Source organism: Aptenodytes forsteri, unplaced genomic scaffold (genome assembly GCF_000699145.1).
Source record: "Aptenodytes forsteri isolate BGI_AS27 unplaced genomic scaffold, ASM69914v1 Scaffold80, whole genome shotgun sequence".
Classification (NCBI taxonomy): domain Eukaryota; kingdom Metazoa; phylum Chordata; class Aves; order Sphenisciformes; family Spheniscidae; genus Aptenodytes; species Aptenodytes forsteri.
The window spans coordinates 505954-524436 of NW_008795026.1; the positions used below are offsets into that span (position 1 = coordinate 505954).

Genomic DNA, 18483 nt, shown 5'->3' on the forward strand with positions numbered 1-18483 from the left:
CTTCAAATTCAGAAAGAACAAGTATTGTGGAGGTGGAAAGGAGCGTGTTCATGCTCCCAACACTTCTCAAGGTATAAACCCCCAGCTGCACAGGGCATGCAGAGCTTGGAGCAAACCTCTCAACTGGAGACAAGCCCTCAGGGTACAACCCTAAGTGCCATCCTGGCTCCATTTCTGCACACAACTCCTGCAAAGCATCCCCATCCCTTCCTCACCGAGTCTTCCTGGGGTTTGCTGAACCTCCCAGCACCCCAAACAGAAGTGCCCCAGGGGTTGCAGACACCACTCAGATAAGCCCCCTCCCCAAGATACACCATCCAACCCAAAGACACATAAACCACACACCAAACACGTGGCAATGGACAATTTGTTCTTTATTGATTAAAAATTAGAGACATGCAGTAAAATACAAAGTCCAAAAAAGGAAAAAAGCCTGAATAATTTACATCTTTCATTATAATCTACAATACACCAAAGTTGTGAAGAGGATCCGTTTTCATTAACAGAGCATTGTCCTTAAAAGTAGGAACTAACTTAAAATTACCACCTGTTTCCAGGTTCAGATCAGAAATTTGCACAAAAACCAAATCCTTAATGACACTGGAAAACAATTATGAACAGCATTGGCACTTACTGGAACAACATCAGAAGAGACAGTTGTCTAGCACTGTAATAGCCCAAGTAAATATTTTGCATCCCTACCCAAAACATCTGGAGATCTATAGAGCAAAAACCATCAGTTTCTTCCTTGCTTGTTTCTCCATTAAAGAACTAGGGAGCCTTGGGTTAGTGTGAGCTCAAGCTCTCTAAGTCCTGGCTTTGGTAAGGTGGGGAATAACTTAATAAATAGATGCTGCATTGTTCCGCTTGAGCAGTTTGAGTCCTACCTTTCTCAGCACCAGTACACAAATGAACAAGGTCCCCATGGCATGCAGGCAGAAGGGAAAATAATACTGTACCAAGACTACCTTGCCTCCGTATCCTAAGGGTTTCCAATACAACCATATCGACCACAGGGTGACATGGAAATCAAGATGCCAGCCTGCTCTTCCCAAGCCAAGAAGCTCGATGGGGAAAGCCGTAGGGAGTGCTTAGTGTCAGACAACAGGAGAAAGTGCCAGAGGTGCCACACACACATGCATGCACACACTTGGCCAAACCCAGCCACCACCAACTCCCTAGTATCGGGCACCCGCTTCCTGGGCTCTTGAGAGCATCCGTTCAGCACCCTGGGATGCTCTTGCTCCCAAGCCCTCTTTCTCCTCTCCCTCCCCTTCACACTCACCAGCCATGGGGCTGCAAATAGCCCACGGGGACAGACCCAGTATCCACCTAGAGGCTAACAGCAACAAGGGCGGTATAAAAAGAATACACACAATTCAGGAAGCTTCCACAGCTGCTCATAGAGAACAATATATAAATACAGATTGTTCATCTGAAGACTTGGAAATAAAAAAAAGTCCTAATTGAACCCAGTCATTTCGCTTTAACACTCTGTTTCTGCATTGTTTGTGGCTGATGGAAACCAAACACGTTTCCATCTGCGTGTTAAATTACAGGCTTACAATTTCTGTGTAGAAAACACTCCAGAGCCAATAGCAGTTACAAAGGCCAACTGTGAAACAGTAGGAAAAAAAAAAATCAACACCATTTATTATTCACATATTGCATTACAAGTGTCTCTTATCAAACTCAGAGTATAATTTATATTATTCATGTAGAAACTCAAATTCAACACCACATAGAAATAAAAGCTAAATACGTGTGTGACAGGGTTTCAGTGACATCCTGATCGAACGTCGAGGCTTGGACCGACGAGAAGGCTGACGACCCAAGCGATTAGTGCAGGAGGGACACAGCCCGGCGCCCGCTTGCCCAGTACTACCACTCTACTGGCGATTCTTTATTTCTGTAAAACACGACAGGGATGGTTCCACGGGTACCAGTTTGCAAAGGACTGGGAAACACGTCGGGAGGACTCGCGCAGCCAGGCATAACAGACTGGGTTTCAGGAACAGTTCGAAGTGCATCTTTTCCAAATGCAGAGTGACACAGATCTCCTCTCCTTCTGACCACAAATATTTTGTCAATCATCTGAAAGACCAGTTTCCAGACAGCAATGCCTCATTGGTCTGCTTCAAGAACAGACTACATCTAAGATGCAGAATGAAAGACGTTTTGAGGAAGGACTGCTTAACGTAAATTAAAAGGTTCAGCCCTCATGCCACGCCTGGCACTCATGTGGAAAGAACCAAAATAGTAAAAAAAAAAAAAATTAAGGCAGTTTACAAAGGGAAGCTGACTTCTAACACCTCAAAGTCAAGGAACTTCTCAAAAACACAAACACAAGGGAAGACGACTCTCCCTCCCGTGGGTTAAGACTTGGCTTGCTTTCTCAAGTGCAAGCATTCAAACCAGCAGTTTTAAAAAAAACACAGCCGAAGAGAAGCAGATTTCTCAGCACTCCAGGTGACCCAAACAACATGTACATTGGTGTTTCAGATGGAAGGAGAAGCAGGTAAAGAACAAAAAAGATCTGTTCAGTATTAAAACTTGTGCAAAAATAGCAAGTGAAAAAAAAATGAAACCACATGTAAGCAAACATTTAGGCAAGATCATCAGAGCAGTGGAACCCCCTGCTTCGTACTCAGTAGTATTTTTCTTTAAAGTAAGGCAATAATAAAATGAACATGCAGGCAATGATGTGTTGGATCTGCATGTTTGAGATGACAGATACAAAAACATGAGAGTTGTTTACAAAAGGTGTAAACGTCATCAGTAATTTCAGGAAGGTTTGTGATCCTATTAAGGAAAATGTTAAAGCTTCTAGGAAGGGGGCTGTAGTTCAATTCTTTGGCAGTAGTGGTTTTTTTTAGGCTAACAGAAGCATTACGAATATGTACATGTGGGTTCTCAGTTGGGAAACATCTCCTGGGACCACTGTTTAGCTGATGCTGAGCTGTGCAAATCCTATAAGTTTGCCATCATCAGGAATATCTGAGCCTTCGACACCAGATGCCTGAAACACAAGGAACAGAGATCCAAATAGCAACACACATGCTCTACCCTCTGATACATACCATGCTACATATTCACAACAAGGTGTATCAGAAACGGTCTGGGGAGGGAGCAGGCACAGGACAGCTTTGCACTGTACTCAGCAGCTCGCACTACCCAAAGTTAAAATTGAGCAGGTTTTTTTTGGTTTGGGGGTTGTTTTTTTTTTTTTTGCCTTTTTTTTGAAGCTAGGAAGGGCTGGGACTGAAGTTTTGCCAATGTCTGCTCTGACTAGGGCTACGTGCACTAATTGGGGCAAAACAAGTGAAAACTCCTTACAGAAAGAGTCAAAAATAACGGCACTTACTGCTTCACTACCAATAAACTGGTTACACCTTCGCTTTGCCACTATAACTACCTCTGAATTTCACCACCTCTGAAGGATCCATCTGCCGTTCTTTCTCCTCTCCTAGCCTACCTTCTTTTAGTTTTGGCTCTCTTCTTTTGCACCCCTCCCTCCCCTTTTTTTTCCTTTCATTTCCTCATTTCCTCCTCAGAGACGATGTATCTGGACCCTCCCCATTCTCCTCCTCCAAGAAAGGAGTCCGCGGCATTTCTTAGCCCACTTACCTTCCCTGAAATATTTCTGCCCTTTCTGGGCAAGTGTATGTTCCAAGCACAGAAAATACCCTTTTGTAACACTGTTATATGCTTATTAGCCAGGATACGGGAATGTCTGTGTTAGCACATCATCTCACACGGTTATTTAACCCGGGTGCTGCTTAGAGGACACAAGCAGGGAGCCTGCATTGCCTACTGTTAGACAACCAGTAGGAAGCTTTGGGAAAGAAGGGAGGATTTAGAGCGCATACATTAGATGCCTACAGTAGACATCACAGGCATCTATATGCAATGCCTTTTCTTTGCAAGTGACAACTTGTTCAATTAGGGAACAGGAATAAATACCAGTTTGAAAGTGACGGATCTGTTTGCTTGGGGCTCTTCCACAATTTTCTGCAAATTAGCTGCAACTGAAATCACACACACACAAAGAAAACGGGCAAATATTAGGACAGACTAGAGAAAAACAGCCCAAACTCCCAATTAGGCCTCTTTCTATTACTCAGCAAGCTTAGAACTTTTTAAAACGATAGAAAAAGTTTAGGTCTCAATTAGACTCAGTCTACTTAAATCTAAAGCTTTAAACTGTGAAAATGTTATCATTTGTTACTCTGCTTCTTTTTCAGAGGTAGTTATTTTTTCCTGGATGTGGTGGGATTAGTAGTAATAAACTGCCTGACTGCACCTGGAAATCCCGTTAGTTTTGCACTAGCAGCCTTTCCAGATGTTGCGACCTGTGTATAAGGAACAGTTTTGTTTGCTGTAGTTGAAATATACAGGCACCGCTGACAGTTTAAAAGTCTCACCTGCTGCACAGAAGGACACATTTATTTAGCAAACTGTTGCTAGAGGTAGCTGTTCATCTAGCTGTTCACGCTCACTTGAAGTGCAGCAACACGTGCTGCTGCCCTAGTGCATGCGCACTTCATACTTCCTTCCCCAGCCCTACTTAAAACAAAAAAGCCTGGCTGATTCCAGTCCCAGACCTCTCTTGCACAGGACCTGTGAGCAGTACAGGCTTGTGCAGCAATTTGGCAATGCATATATGTCAGATGATAATGATTTAGCTAATGCATCGATTAGCTTTCATTTTGCATTACAAGGAACACTTGCTTCATAACGTTTCCAACTAGATCCTATTCTTGTGGACTGGGGGTTGCCTAAATGTACTGGCACAGAACTGCCACCAGAATTAACAGCAGTTTTGTAGAGCCATTGGGGTAGAAAATCAAGGCCACAGCAAACTCTCCTAGTACCCACTAATCAGGTCATTTTAAACACACAAAAAATGACTGAAATGGTTAAAGCAGAAAAAAATAATACATAATTACCTATTACCAGATCTCTGCCATCAACAAGACCTGCTGAAATGAGTTCTTGAGACACACCGTCAGCAGTATCTGTTGGGGAGAAACCCAAGGGCCAGTCACCACATAACAGAAATTGTCCAGCTGATGAAGGCATCACATAGAAACCTAAAGGATCTTGTACAAACCAAACAGCAAAAGTGTTGTTTACACAAGATGGGTATTAGGGTGTACACCAGGTGCAGCCAGACAGCTCTGAGCTATGCTGTCAAACTCTGAGTTGGAATTCATCGAAGGGCTGCACTTCAGTCATATCCATGAACAGTTTTACAAGAAGGGTCTTCTCAACAGCAGTGCTCCAAGCCCAACCATAAGGCAAGCCCTTTAGGAAGGCGCTGTGGACAGACACTCATACGGGGTTTCCATACACACAACCGCACAACACCAAACACAAAACTTCCCCTTCACCAAAACCACCTTCACACACTGGAATTTCCCACCAGCTCACCTCTCCCTGGGGTAAATTCAAATCGAATATCATTGAGCTCTTTTTTTGAATTCCTGTGGAAAGAAGAGAATTTTATATAGAAGAGACCGTTTCATTGCACTGATCGGTGCCCAAAAGAAAATGCTGTCATTGAATAATCAGTCTGTGAAGAGAAGTGAATTCATTGCACCCTTCCCCCTCATAGGGCAGAAACGAATCACTTGGGTGTGCATCTGGACACAGGGCTCTCAGCACACTCTGCCTCTCAACCTGACTCAGCCTGAGTGGGCTGAAGTCCAGGATAAGCGAGTGCCACCTCTCTGGTATAACGCCACGTTGTTCCACTGTCTCAGCAACTCATCTGTCAGCAGATATATCCTTGGAGCACATCCTTCGGAGGAAGGAAGCACTCACTGACTGCAGATGTACACACATTACGCAACTGTCCAGGAATGACTGGGAGGTGATGCTCAGAAGTCCCAGTCCAATGCCTATCAACAACCAAGATGCCTACAGAGATGAGAGGCAGGTTCCTTAAATGAGAAACATCAATATGTGTAATGACAGTAGAATGCTCTTACAATCCTTTTTCTGCCTATTTCTAGGGACAGAGACTAGAATCCATGCCTTGAATTGGGTAAAAGCTCTTCACTCTCAGAACTGGCTGAAGTCTGAAGTTGTGCCTGAATAGTCAGATGATCCAGCACAAGGCTAGAACCCCTGGATCCCTGATCCCCCCTTTAGAGAACCCGGCTAATTCCTTCCTTCCCACCCCGTTAGAGTTTAGGAATATTTATACAAATATCAAAACTCTTTCAATCTACAACTCTTGCCAAACTGAAGAAGTGGATGAGATAAACTGCTTTTCTGGGTCCCAGTTTCAGAAGAGTGGATGAAATCCAAGCTGACAAACAACATATAACCACCACCCTTTTGATTAAAAGGCAGATGGCAAGATGCACTACAGAAGTCTTCCAGTGTCCCTCTCTACAAAGGCTCACTTTGACAGAACAGGTCAGTTTTGTGTCCTTACCTTAACCTTAGTACAAGGCTGATGGGGACTTTCGTATCTTCCTGTACCGGAGCTGCAGCAGGGGCAGGTGGGCCCTGCAATAGGATTACATCATTTTAAAGCAGATTAACACTTCCTTTCTCTGGTTTTAAAACTAGAGATAATCTTGATCAACTACAAATACAAATAAAAGTTTAACTCATCATTGGAATCATGACACTACAGAGAAAAAGACGACAGACTAATGAAACAGGAGAACTTCGCGCTTAAATAGTAACCCAGGAGGTCCTCTCTGCAATTGTCTTGAAAAGAGTAAAAGCTACACAGCTTTGAGAAATGCCACAATGGCAGGAGACTTCAGAAGAAGTGCTAAATGTAAAGAGACTTCTTGCTTTGCATCAAAACTTAAGGTTTTGGGGCATTCATGACAGCTTCAAGACCTCCTGTGTTTTAATCCCTGCCCCAAACATCTGATCTAAAAACCTGATACAATTGTGAAGAGTACCTAGGAAATAATTTAATTGGCAGATTAGCATATACTCTCAGTTACTTTTTTGTGAAATCAAAGGCTTTAAGAGCATCTAGTAGCAATTTTATAGCTGCCTATTTTCACTTCTAAATTACTTCTGAGTAATTATCGGAACCTGTAATCAAAGCATTTTATATTGGTCAGCAGTAGATTTCCAGTAGGAAAGATCCAAGAGGTGTCCATCTTTATAGCACTTGTGATACTTCCAGTAAAGGGATGATTGTTAATCAATCTCCACCAAAAAACCCCAAACAAAACAGAGAAGGGTCGGTCACTCTTCCACTGCGCAAGTCATCTGTACTGCACATGCTGAGCCAGGGATTTTAAATCTGCAGTAACAAGACAGACACAACACTAGGCTGATAATTTAAGCCTTGAAGTCTTGACCAAGTTTTTTCACCTAGATCACTTGCTTTTTCATGAGAGAAAAAAATAACCCTTTGTTTAAGACTAGTATTTTACTCCATCTGTTGCTGCTCTTGTGCCAGCAATGCAGCTCAGGGCTTCTGATCACAATCTTGTTTCTGTTGAAGCTGAAAGCTTTACTAGGTCAATGAAAACAAAGAAGGGCCCATAGAGAGGCCCAGAGGTCTGCAAAACAATAACCAATGAGCTACAAGAACCAGGAGAACTATAAAGAACACCACACTAATAGAAAGATCTGTAAAGAACACACTGATAAAAAGATCTGTAAAGAAGAACATATTGACAAAAAGGAGCCATAAAGAAGAACACACTGACACAAAGGTATGAAGTTCACCTTAGGACAAGCTACCAACAAATAAGCTACTGGGCACTAGTGGCAGGGAGCAAGATACTCTGCTAGTGCAAATCGGAATACTTCCACTGAGGCCAACACTGCTACTTCGATTTACCAAAGTCCTGGCCTTCACTGCTGCTGGTGTTTCAACTGCTGCATAAAATTCAGGGATTAAACACTAGCCCTTTTTCAAGAGATTTGAAGGGGTTTGCTTTAAGTATTAAAGCTACTTTTAATGTAGCCAAGAATATGTCAGACCCCAACTCCTCTATTTTTGTTTAGTGACTAATGCGCTGTCTTTAACGGTTTTGTAAACAGGAACATGAGCTGACTGCAGTGAAGTGTTATACATATCTTTCTACGTTCTTTAAAATAAAAATAATGAAACATTTCTAGGAAGGAGTAAGACTAAGAGTTATTTTTCTGACCAACACTGCCAAGCCTCTTGCCCTTGGGTCCGCCAAAGGGTGATGCTAGCTTGGCCCCATCCAACAGTGACAGCCTCTCCCCACCAACAAATATGAACACTCGTGTCTTCTATAAAAGAGGTGCCATCATTCAGGAGTCTGGCAAACTCTGCAGTGCTTTACTCCAGCAAACCACAAGACACGTTCCAAGTACCTCAGTAATGATTTGGGTTGGCCATTTTTCTCTTTTTAACACAAGTCAGAGCTCTTTCCTGACTTTGCTCTGGCTGCCTATCTGACCTATATCCTACACTTTGGGGTGACGTAGCTAAGAATTAAACACGGACTTGTCAAGCTTTCACACTCCCTGTATTTCCCCTCAAAGGTCCATTATCCCCTCTCTGCTTGAAATGGAAGTGTTTGAAAGCACCACAAGGTTCAGAGCTTCCCAAAGATGGAGTTTCTCCACAATTTTTGACTGCTACAAGGACAGATTTAACCCAGGCCTCCTGTCTCTCTTTTGAAGCCTGGAGAACTTGCACGTTCTAGTTTCTTCCTCTCACTTTTCTCTCCACTTTTATCCCACAGATGCCAGTGATGCTGAGACACACAATCAGAGCCTGTTTGTGCTGAACCTTAAACACCAGGAACAAGCAGCTGCTACTTAAATGAGACTCTCCTTTTCTCTTACCTTTAACCTTGCCTCAAGCCAAACAGAGTCCACTCCCTGAACAGCATAAGTCGTCACTGCTCACCCACAGAATAAGAATGAAAAACTGCTGTGCCCACATTGACTGTCTTCCTTTTGCAAGCCACCAGGCCAGCTGTCACTTCTGCATAAGCAGCAGCACTAATGCAACTCCAGACAAGCAACTTTCACGGCTTTAGATCATTTTAGCACGTCTTGAACAGAACGGCAAAGTGCAAAGCTGAAAGCTGGTATGAAGGGTTTCTGATCTTACCTGGGCTGCTGCTGGGGCTGCTGGAGGAGCCTGACTAGGTGGAGGTACAGCAGTTTGAGGTTGTGCAGGTACTTGTCCTGTAGCCTGAGGTAGTTGAGTAGGTGCCTGTGCTGGAGCATTGAGTGAAGGACCTGGCGGCTCAGCTGATGGGAATAACTGCAAGCAAAATGGCGTTTTAATGAGAAAAGGAACTCAGGAGTTCTGACTCAAGCCCCAGCTTTCCAAAAAGTGCTTTTTTGCTGCATAACTCAGAGAAGTTCAATGCCAAGGGCATTCCTAGGCCTCTAGGACACTAACACCGATCCCAAGTTGGCGTTCAAGGGGTTCAATGTTTGCTCGTGTCCAGGGACCCCTTCTGGCCTGATATTTTCAAGTTTTACTCACCAGTAAAGAAGGATAAGAAACCAAGATAGCAGCATGACTGTGGATCCTGGACAAAAATTACACACTGCAGCTAGCAAGGCTGGATGCACACAGATCATATCCTAGCTTGGATGAGAGCACCCTATCCCTTTAGTTTCTGCCCTTCTCAGAATCCGAGTCCTACTTATATTTCCAAGTAGCCATGCAGTCAGAGCAGAGCAACTCTGCTTTGACTTGTAGTTCCTTTCAGAGAACACAGCCTAGCAAAGCATTATAACTATCAACAATTTATCCATTAGTAAAACAAATGTCAGAGTCAGAGCAATCCAGATATTCAACTGAAAAGTGAATTTAGTGTGTTTTGAAGAACTTAAGCTCAAGACAAGACTGTTTAGGATTGGACTTACTAAGTTAGTCCCTTGCAAAAAAAATCATATGCAATTAATTTGGGGGTGGAGGAAAAGAGATAAATGAGAGTTTAACCTCTTTTACCTCTTGTGTTATTCAGAACAGAGAAACTGATTTTGACATGGTAGCCAAAGAACTGTAAGCTTGATGGCACTTCTTCAGTGTGCCCTCCAACTTACTCCACTAAGTTGTAGGAAATATAAATGACCTTGAATATTGAAAACCTGGGCAGCAGACCTCCAAACCACAATATATATTAAGGGACATATCACAATGGGGAAATTCATCCCAAAGGGATTCTGGTTTTCAGCATTTTCTTTGAATTTAAAGTTGTCAAATTACAGTGGCAGAACTGTAGTCTTTCTTAAGATCTCCCTTTATAATCAATCTTTGGAAACAGATGAAGGAAGAACAGGACAGCCTAACCCAAGACTAATTTCTAGGAGACAGCCCTGTTTATCTTTCCACACAGGTAGGGAAAAGAAAGACATAGTACAGTCTCTAGAAGATAAGCAGTCTCTATCATTGAAAGATAAGATATACTAATATTCCTAATATAAGAAACACAGGACAGAACTGAAGGCAGATTATAAATTGTAATTGAAGTTTGCTATTAAATACTACCACAGATTTATTTCACATTTCTGAGCATAAGTTCCAAACCAGTGAATTAGACTATGCAAAACAGACATTTTAAAGTTGTGGTTTGTTGTTTGGTTTTTTTTAAAGAGGAAATCGGAACACAGTTGTTTTGCTTAGGTTGTTCTTGTGACCAATGCATTATCTTACAAACAGACTTTTGCCATAGCAAGTAAAGTTGGAAAGATATACACCAAACTTAACCCAGAAAGACCTCTTGGGGTTACACAGCTAATGATTCCTTTTATAGAGAGGTTTTCAAACAGAGCTCAGCTAGATACTAGCTTCTACTTCACACAATATTGTTTTCAAAGGCTAATAAAAGCGTGTTCCTGACCAATGCTATCTTACAACAAACAGACTTTTGCCATAGCAAGTAAAGTTGGAAAGATATACACCAAACTTAACTCAGAAAGACCTCTTGGGGTTACACAGCTAATGATTCCTTTTATAGAGAGGTTTTCAAACAGAGCTCAGCTAGATACTAGCTTCTACTTCACACAATATTGTTTTCAAAGGCTAATAAAAGCGTGTTCCTTGCAGCAACTAGGAGTCATTATTTCGGGAAGTCATTTGCAATTATAACTTACCTCGGAATTCTGTACAGGTTCTTTCACTCTGGGAGACTGAAAAACAAAGAAAAAACTGTCACTGCCTTGACAAAAATTAGACTTAATGACTAGAAGGACTCTTCTGAACCACACTAAACATATGAAATCTACATAGTTGTTTTCAAATTATGTATATGTATTAAGATGCATAATAAAAGAGAAGCCACACAATTTGCTGGCAAGCTAAAGCATATCATAATACCCAGAAACATATAGTCATGTTCCAGGACTTGCAGTTCATATTTACGCAGTGGCATACAATACCTAAGCTGCTAGCATTGTTAACCATTAGCAAAATCCAGTACTCTTGAAGATCACTCAGATTGGATCAAATCACTTGTGCACCAGTACGGCAAAATCCATTTTAAGCTACCCAAGTCTTGCAGAAAAAGATAAGCCACACAAGCCTTGTAGAATTCTGCTAGGAAACAAAACCCCTTCGTATACTTAGGGAAGCAGTTTGCAAACCAACTTGCTTAAACCATACAAAACCTTGGGGGGGGAGAAGGGAAGTCAGCCTTACTTGTACTGCTTTATAGAAAGAAATCTCTTGCCTGCTCTCCTTGCCCTTGGACTCTGCATTATGCTATGTTCTCCGTGAGAGAATGCAGAAAACTGACAGCTGTATACAAGTTCAGGAGTGAATCAGAGATTGGTGGAATGGAGGGGAAAGTGCAGTCAAAGCAATGCAACCAATCTTTGCTTATCAGTAAAACAAAGATAACATGCATTAGCTATTCCACATGAGCCGGAAGGAGTTGCCAAGTACTCCTGGAAAGCCCTGCAATTAACAGAGTCTGCAGCTTTGACTTCTAACAGGAGGAATTACCATGTGGAGATAGACAGGTAGGATGGCTTGGTCCATGCTGGGATTAATAAAATAGATATTCCTTCTCCACACAATGGTCTAAAAGACAGGCTGCGATTAGGACAGTACAAGTTTGACAGAAGAACATAAGTCTCATCATGCCACTATCTTAACTTGAGCCAGTTTATGCACTAACCAATGCCACTAACTTAACTGCTGCCAATGTGCTGGCTTTGGCTGGGATAATTTTCTTCACAGTAGCTAGTGCGGGGCTGTGTTTTGGATTTGTGCTGAAAACAGTGTTGATAACACAGGGATGTTTTTGTTACTGCTGAGCAGTGCTGACACAGAGTCAAGGCCTTTTCTGCCTCTCACCCCACCCCACCAGCGAGCAGGCTGGGGGGGCACGAGAAGCTGGGAGGGGACACAGCCAGGACAGCTGACCCCAACTGACCCAAGGGATATTCCACACCATATGACGTCATGCTCAGCATATGAAGCTGGGGGAAGAAGGAAGAAGGGGGGATGTTCGGAGTGATGGCGTTTGTCTTCCCAAGTAAGCGTTACGCGTGATGGAGCCCTGCTTTCCTGGAGATGGCTGAGCACCTGCCTGCCCACGGGAACTAGTGAATGAATTCCTTGGTTTGCTTTCCCTATTAAACTGTCTTTATCTCAGCCCATGGGTTTTCTCACTTTTACTCTTCCGATTCTCTCCCCCATCCCACCGGGGGGGGAGTGAGCGAGCGGCTGGGTGGGGCTTAGTTGCCGGCTGGGGTTAAACCACAACAGCCGATCAGAGCAATTTGTAACATATGACCTAGAGGCCTCTCATGAGAGAGAGTAAAAGCTCTTATTCTCAGAACAGCAAGTTGCAAAAAACCCTCTGGACAGGAGGAGAAGGAACAGTTCCTTCACGGTGACTATGTGCAGACAGTGTCAGGAAAAAAGTCATGCAGCTGGAAAGGTAAATCCATCTCAGTATGTTGAGCCTTCACTTGACAGTTACCAGGCAAGATGAAAAACGTGGCGTTGCTCCCAGAGATAAAGAGCCATGCTCCACATCTGGAGGCCGTGGCTGCAGCCCTGTTCTTTCAGGCACAAAGCTCATATCCAAGGGTACCCAGATGCCTCAAGGAATAACTCAAAAGGAGCTTGTCTGAAAGATCGCAGTGTGCTAGACACTGTACAGACAAGTATGGAAACACTGGCCCTGCCCCACAGCTAACAACTAACCCAGATAAACGGCAGAGGTAAACTAAGAAAAAACATGAACCGACAGAAAGGAAATAGGACAAACATTAAAAGATGTTTACCTAATTAAGGCACAAATAGGATGACTTTGGGGATGTGCTGACATGTATTAGTTCTAACTTACTTTTGCTTGTGTAATCAGAGATGATGTGAGTAGCCAGTGAAATGTGACCACACCGCGTGCCACTGCCCAGATTTATTGAGTAACAGAAGCGAATTATTTAAGAGCCCACATAGCACAATTGCTCTAATTCGAATTCAAGGTTTTAAATACCAAAAGCAAAGAAGTTCAGTAAGTCTTTATATCCAAAAGGTTATGTTGAGCCAGCAAATCAGCTTATTCAATGAATTGGGCAGATATTTCTGGTTGTTTGTAATAACTATTTGTCTGCTTTCAGGTGCAGTCCTAGCAAGAGACTTGTAAAATACACATTTGTACATATTAAATTCACCTTATTTTTTCTGTAAAGTGGAGGCGAGCTAAAAATACACTTTACATTTATGTAGAAGCTTTTATGCAGGATAATACTGAGTATTTTAGCAAATTAAGTCAATCTGCAAGCCATTCTTTTACTTTAAGGCTGACAGCAATAAAACACAGGTACAGTCGGAATCACAGAATGGTTTGGGTTGGAGAGGACCTTTAAAGATCCATCTAGTCCAACCCCTCTGCCATGGGCAGGAATAAAAGGTTAACACCTAGTTAATGTAAGTTATTCTATCTTACAACTTAGTTAAAATTGCAGCGGGATTACAAGCAGGTGAAATTTACACCCTGCGTTTGAAATATGGCCAAAACACAGGATTAACACTAGTCCTCAACACCACCACCGTATTTGTGGCAAACACTGGCAGTTTAAATACAAGTCTTAAGATTGCTTGAAAAGGGATCAAATGCAAGAAGTGCACAGGCGTTCTTATCCTTTCATCTTCGGGCTGAAGAAAAAGACTCAAAAGCTGTGCACAGGAAAGACACCCAGGGCAGGATTCAAACACCTAGGCAGACCTGTAGTGAGTTTTAAGATGCCACGGTGCCCTTCCTGACCTCCAGAAAGGTACAGGTCTCCTAAAGTTCTGCATTGTATCTACACGGGGTGCCTCCAAAATGGCAATATACATCTACATTTAGGTAACTGAATTGAGATCTACTGCTCCAACACCCATCCTAAAGGTTTCTTGAATGGGAGACCTAGAAGTAAAGGCCAAGCACGGCCTGAATTAGAGAGATCAGGACAGCAGTATAAGGAAATACGCCAAAGCTCTAAAAAAAAAAAAACTGGCTTGAAAAGAAGCTTGTAAACCTGTGTGTCAGTCTGCTCTTTTCTGCATAAGAGGAATGAAACAAGTACCACTCAAAACACAGTAAACAGTGCTAAGTCATAGTACCCTGAGCTTAGAGACACAATAGAACAAGTTCTAAGTAATCTCTGAAATAGAGTTAGGGTCTTTCGCAATATTCCCTCCTAAAATTTCATTATATTTTAACGTACAAAAGGAACTTAGAAGATTTCAGCTTATAAAGGATCAAGAATTTCAGTAGTATCCACCTGGTACCAAGAGATCCTCCTCGACTGTGTAATACGAAGCTAGATATAGTAAGCTCTTTAAAAAGACACAATAGTTGTTGCCACAAAGTATGGAATTACTCTATCAATAGTGGCCTTTAAAAACCCAAGCATTTCAAAGGATGCTAAAAGAATGCAAAATCTTGCATTTAATATTTAAATGTCTATACAGAACACCAGTAGAAGGAAGACCAATGAAAGAGAAATGAGAAAAGTTAAAGTTGTAAAGGAATAAATGCTTCAAACCCATACTGCTTTTTTTCCCTTTCATGTTGAAAAGCTTCCTCTAAAAATCCTTCACTGTCTCACTAGTTCAATGACAGAATGATTAAAACACAGTCTACTTCAAGCTACCTGCTGTAGTGAAAAGGGAACAGACAAGCCATTACAGTCAAAATCCACAGTCTTCCTCCCAGTAGTCAGCAATCTGGAAATTTACTGTAATCTTTTAGTTGATCATTATGCATTACTCTTCTGTGTTTCTGGGGGTTAATCTGGGCTTGGAGTTTTTCGTGTATGTGTTGGGAGAGGGAAAGGTGTTGATTTTCGGAGGATTTTCAAGTGCTAGACCAACCGCTCCTTGTGACTTCAGGGATGCCGTAACATTTTCTACTAGGACTAATAGATTTCAGTGTAACTGAATCTATTCAGTTACAGAATAGGGGGACAGAATACAGGGGAACTGTTCCCCCAGTTCAGGGAACAGAACCAGGCTCTGTGTGTTTCAGATATCAGCCATAAGCACAGGCCCTATTGATTTCAGCTCTATCCTGGAGAGGGCAGTAGGACAAAACCTCTCCTGACACTTCCAGAAGAAAGCATCTCAAACAGTCAGCACCCTTAAAAACAAAAAGAATATCCTAGCTCAGGTGAATTAGTATGCTGAGCTGGGAACAGACTGTCTGAATTCATGTTCCCAATTATGTTCAACATCCCTGAATGAGACCAGCTGTGCCCCAGAATGATGACAGAAGAGATCAATACTATTTCTTCAACCTTCAGTCTGCTTTCTCTCGCTCAGCTACAAACTTGAGGGGAGGGATGATAACTTACTGTGTATCATACTTAAAACAAGGCCACATGCTTCCCAGGGATGTTTAGATGAACCACATTTAGAAAACAAAACAGAGACAGTGGAGCTATCGGAGTTTGAGGACCCACCCTGAGCTGTGAAATTGCTGCTCTGCCTTCCTCACTTTCTTCATCTAGTTCATCATCACTCCATTCCCAGCCACCATCTTCTGTCTTATGAAGACGTCCGCTGGAACCTGGGACCCTCCGGACCTGCTCAGCACAAAGACAGAGAACTGATATGTCAAGCAGACAGTTTCTACAGTTGATTTTTTTAGGAGAAATAGCACAAGGGCATCTTCAGGTTGCATCACCTGCCAGGGTGCTTGAATATTTTATTGAAATGTCTAGCTCTGTATCTAGAAAATGTTGAACTACAGTAATTATCATTAAAAATGTGAACGCAAGCCTAAAAAACTAGTACGACGGTAACAGCAAGAGCCCAGGAGGTTTTCAGTACCTTTTTGGATCTTTCAGTGATTGTTGGTGCTCTCTGCAACATCTTCTCTTGTAAAAATTCTTTATTCTGCAAAAGAAAAAATACGAGACATTTGCATTGCTGAAAATGCCCTTTGATTCCTTCAATATCTCTGATAAAGAAACTTAAGCTATTTCTAGCAGAAAGTGTTTTACATGTTTCATCCCCATTCTCCCAAAGATATTAACCACTTTCTTCCTTTGGACTACAGTACATGATGTTTCATCCTAAATACCTTTTCAGTTAACGGTGGCACTTTCCCTATGCAAAGTGATACGGAATTAAGAATCGAGGAGTTGTATCCTATTCTGTCTGATTTACTGGGGAACGTACTTATTATATTGCAGCATCTGATACCCTGCTGAGACATTTGGCATTCTTCCATTCGCAGATACTATGCCACCTGGATCCAGCCCCTTTGCTTTATCTCACCCCTAAATTTATGCCTGTCCAACTGTCAAAGGCAAACCTCAGATGTCAGGCAGGCTGGGATGCAGGAACCCCTCTATGCTGGAGTGACAAGACTGAGGAACTGGGGCAGCAGGATTTAAAGTGGCTGAAAAAACGTACAGCACATATGATGTTTAGAGAGGAAGTAAATGCAGTGACCACAACAGATTAAGTACTGGGAAACTGCTGTGATGCTTCACTGTATTAAATTTCCTCTTCAGCAAGCTACTCCGGACCGGCTAACGTGTGGGCTCCTGAGCATACAATTTTCCAACCACTTGACTGCAGAGCCAAACTGCTGGCTGCAGGGGAAGCAGGCCAGGCAAGCACCCTGGCATTAGCACCGGGATCTGGCTGGATATTTCACTCCACACGAGTGAGGTTGGATAGCCCTGCTGTCTCTGCCCATGAAGTGCTCCCAGAACTCCCCCACAATGGTTTCTTGCACGCAGGATGGAGAGCCTCAAGACACACACTGTCACTTGCTGATAAGTGGCTCTCAGCATTATCAAAACATACTTTTACATAACACAGACTGTATCTAAATATACAGTTCAATATAGACGTACAGAAGTTGGACTCTTCTGGCCTCAAGTTACAGCTGTCAGTTTGGCAGTGGCTGATGTATGAAAGTAATTTAACACTGAGTGTTAACTGGCACACATTTTCACTTCGGGTGCCGATTTAAGTATTGCCTCATTTACAATAATGTTAATTTTCTATCACCACATATGCTAATATGTTACTCTGCAACAGCTTAATGAAAGCATGAAGGAGATTTTACACACAATGAAGTATAACATGAACCAGAAATCGCATAGCCAAACGGAGAAAGGTCAGCAATGTGTAAACCATCTTGTCACTTTGGACACCAAGTGTGCACCCAGCGTAGAGATGCAGACTATTCAGTTGCCTAAAATCCCATTATGGACAATGAAAACCTAATTAATTCTGTCAAGAGCCCAGGCATCAATTAAACTTGCCCTAAAGCAAACTTCTACATTTCATAAACTGGATCACTCTCTAGACTTCCTTGGTTGCACTTGTTAGATTTCTGTCAACTTTAATAGGACATCCAGCTCCTGTACAGATACCTAGATGTGGCCACTTCCATTTAAGCATCTTAATCTGGGAGCTGAAAACTACTTTGATTAATCGGCGATGCTGCTGTGCTATCCCAGGTATCAGATATCTTTTTGACAGTTTAATCTGTGTTCTGCTATAAAACCCATGTATTTTGATCACAAACATGCCACAGAAAAAATAAGCAAACAGAAAACATTTCCTCATTCCCATGGAAATATAAATTCTCCCTTGTATTATTTCTGTCTGTCTCCCTCAATAAGACCTTGCGTGTTGCATATGCACTAATCTCCAGGAAGTAATTACATAAATGCTCACTGGCAGCGCACTTCAAGGCTAGAAATGGGAGTTTCCTACTATTTTGTATCCCAGGATCTTCACTTTCCATAAGGCAACACAGGGTGAAATAGTTTTAGGTAGCCCTCCACACAGTGGGCCTCATTCACTGCTTTGCATACAGACTGATTATAGAGTTTACTAAAATATAAGTTACATTTACTGCCACAAAGACCTTTATGGTTGGACAGGCAGCCAGAATGGCACCATTACAAGAGAAGAAAAAACCTCAAAAGCCACTGAAAGACATTTAAATGCTCAAGAATTTCTAGATAATTTCTCTTAATAGCAGCATACACAAGGAGGTACAGAAGAGGGGTTTCATTCTGGTCGTTCAC

General features: G+C 42.3%; 1 protein-coding gene across 1 annotated transcript in view; it reads right to left on the bottom strand.

Moving 5' to 3' along the window:
- Nucleotides 1-356: 356 nt before the first annotated feature.
- Nucleotides 357-18483, bottom strand: part of OXSR1 (oxidative stress responsive 1) — a 76044-nt gene continuing 57917 nt past the window's right edge. The window contains exons 10-18 of the mRNA XM_019471179.1: nucleotides 16259-16324; nucleotides 15889-16011; nucleotides 11083-11118; nucleotides 9083-9238; nucleotides 6446-6519; nucleotides 5434-5486; nucleotides 4950-5018; nucleotides 3964-4028; nucleotides 357-3019 (exon numbers count right to left, since the gene is read on the bottom strand). Coding sequence (XP_019326724.1) covers nucleotides 2945-3019; nucleotides 3964-4028; nucleotides 4950-5018; nucleotides 5434-5486; nucleotides 6446-6519; nucleotides 9083-9238; nucleotides 11083-11118; nucleotides 15889-16011; nucleotides 16259-16324 — 717 coding nt within the window. The 3' untranslated portion in view covers nucleotides 357-2944. The remainder of the gene's footprint in view (nucleotides 3020-3963; nucleotides 4029-4949; nucleotides 5019-5433; nucleotides 5487-6445; nucleotides 6520-9082; nucleotides 9239-11082; nucleotides 11119-15888; nucleotides 16012-16258; nucleotides 16325-18483) is intronic.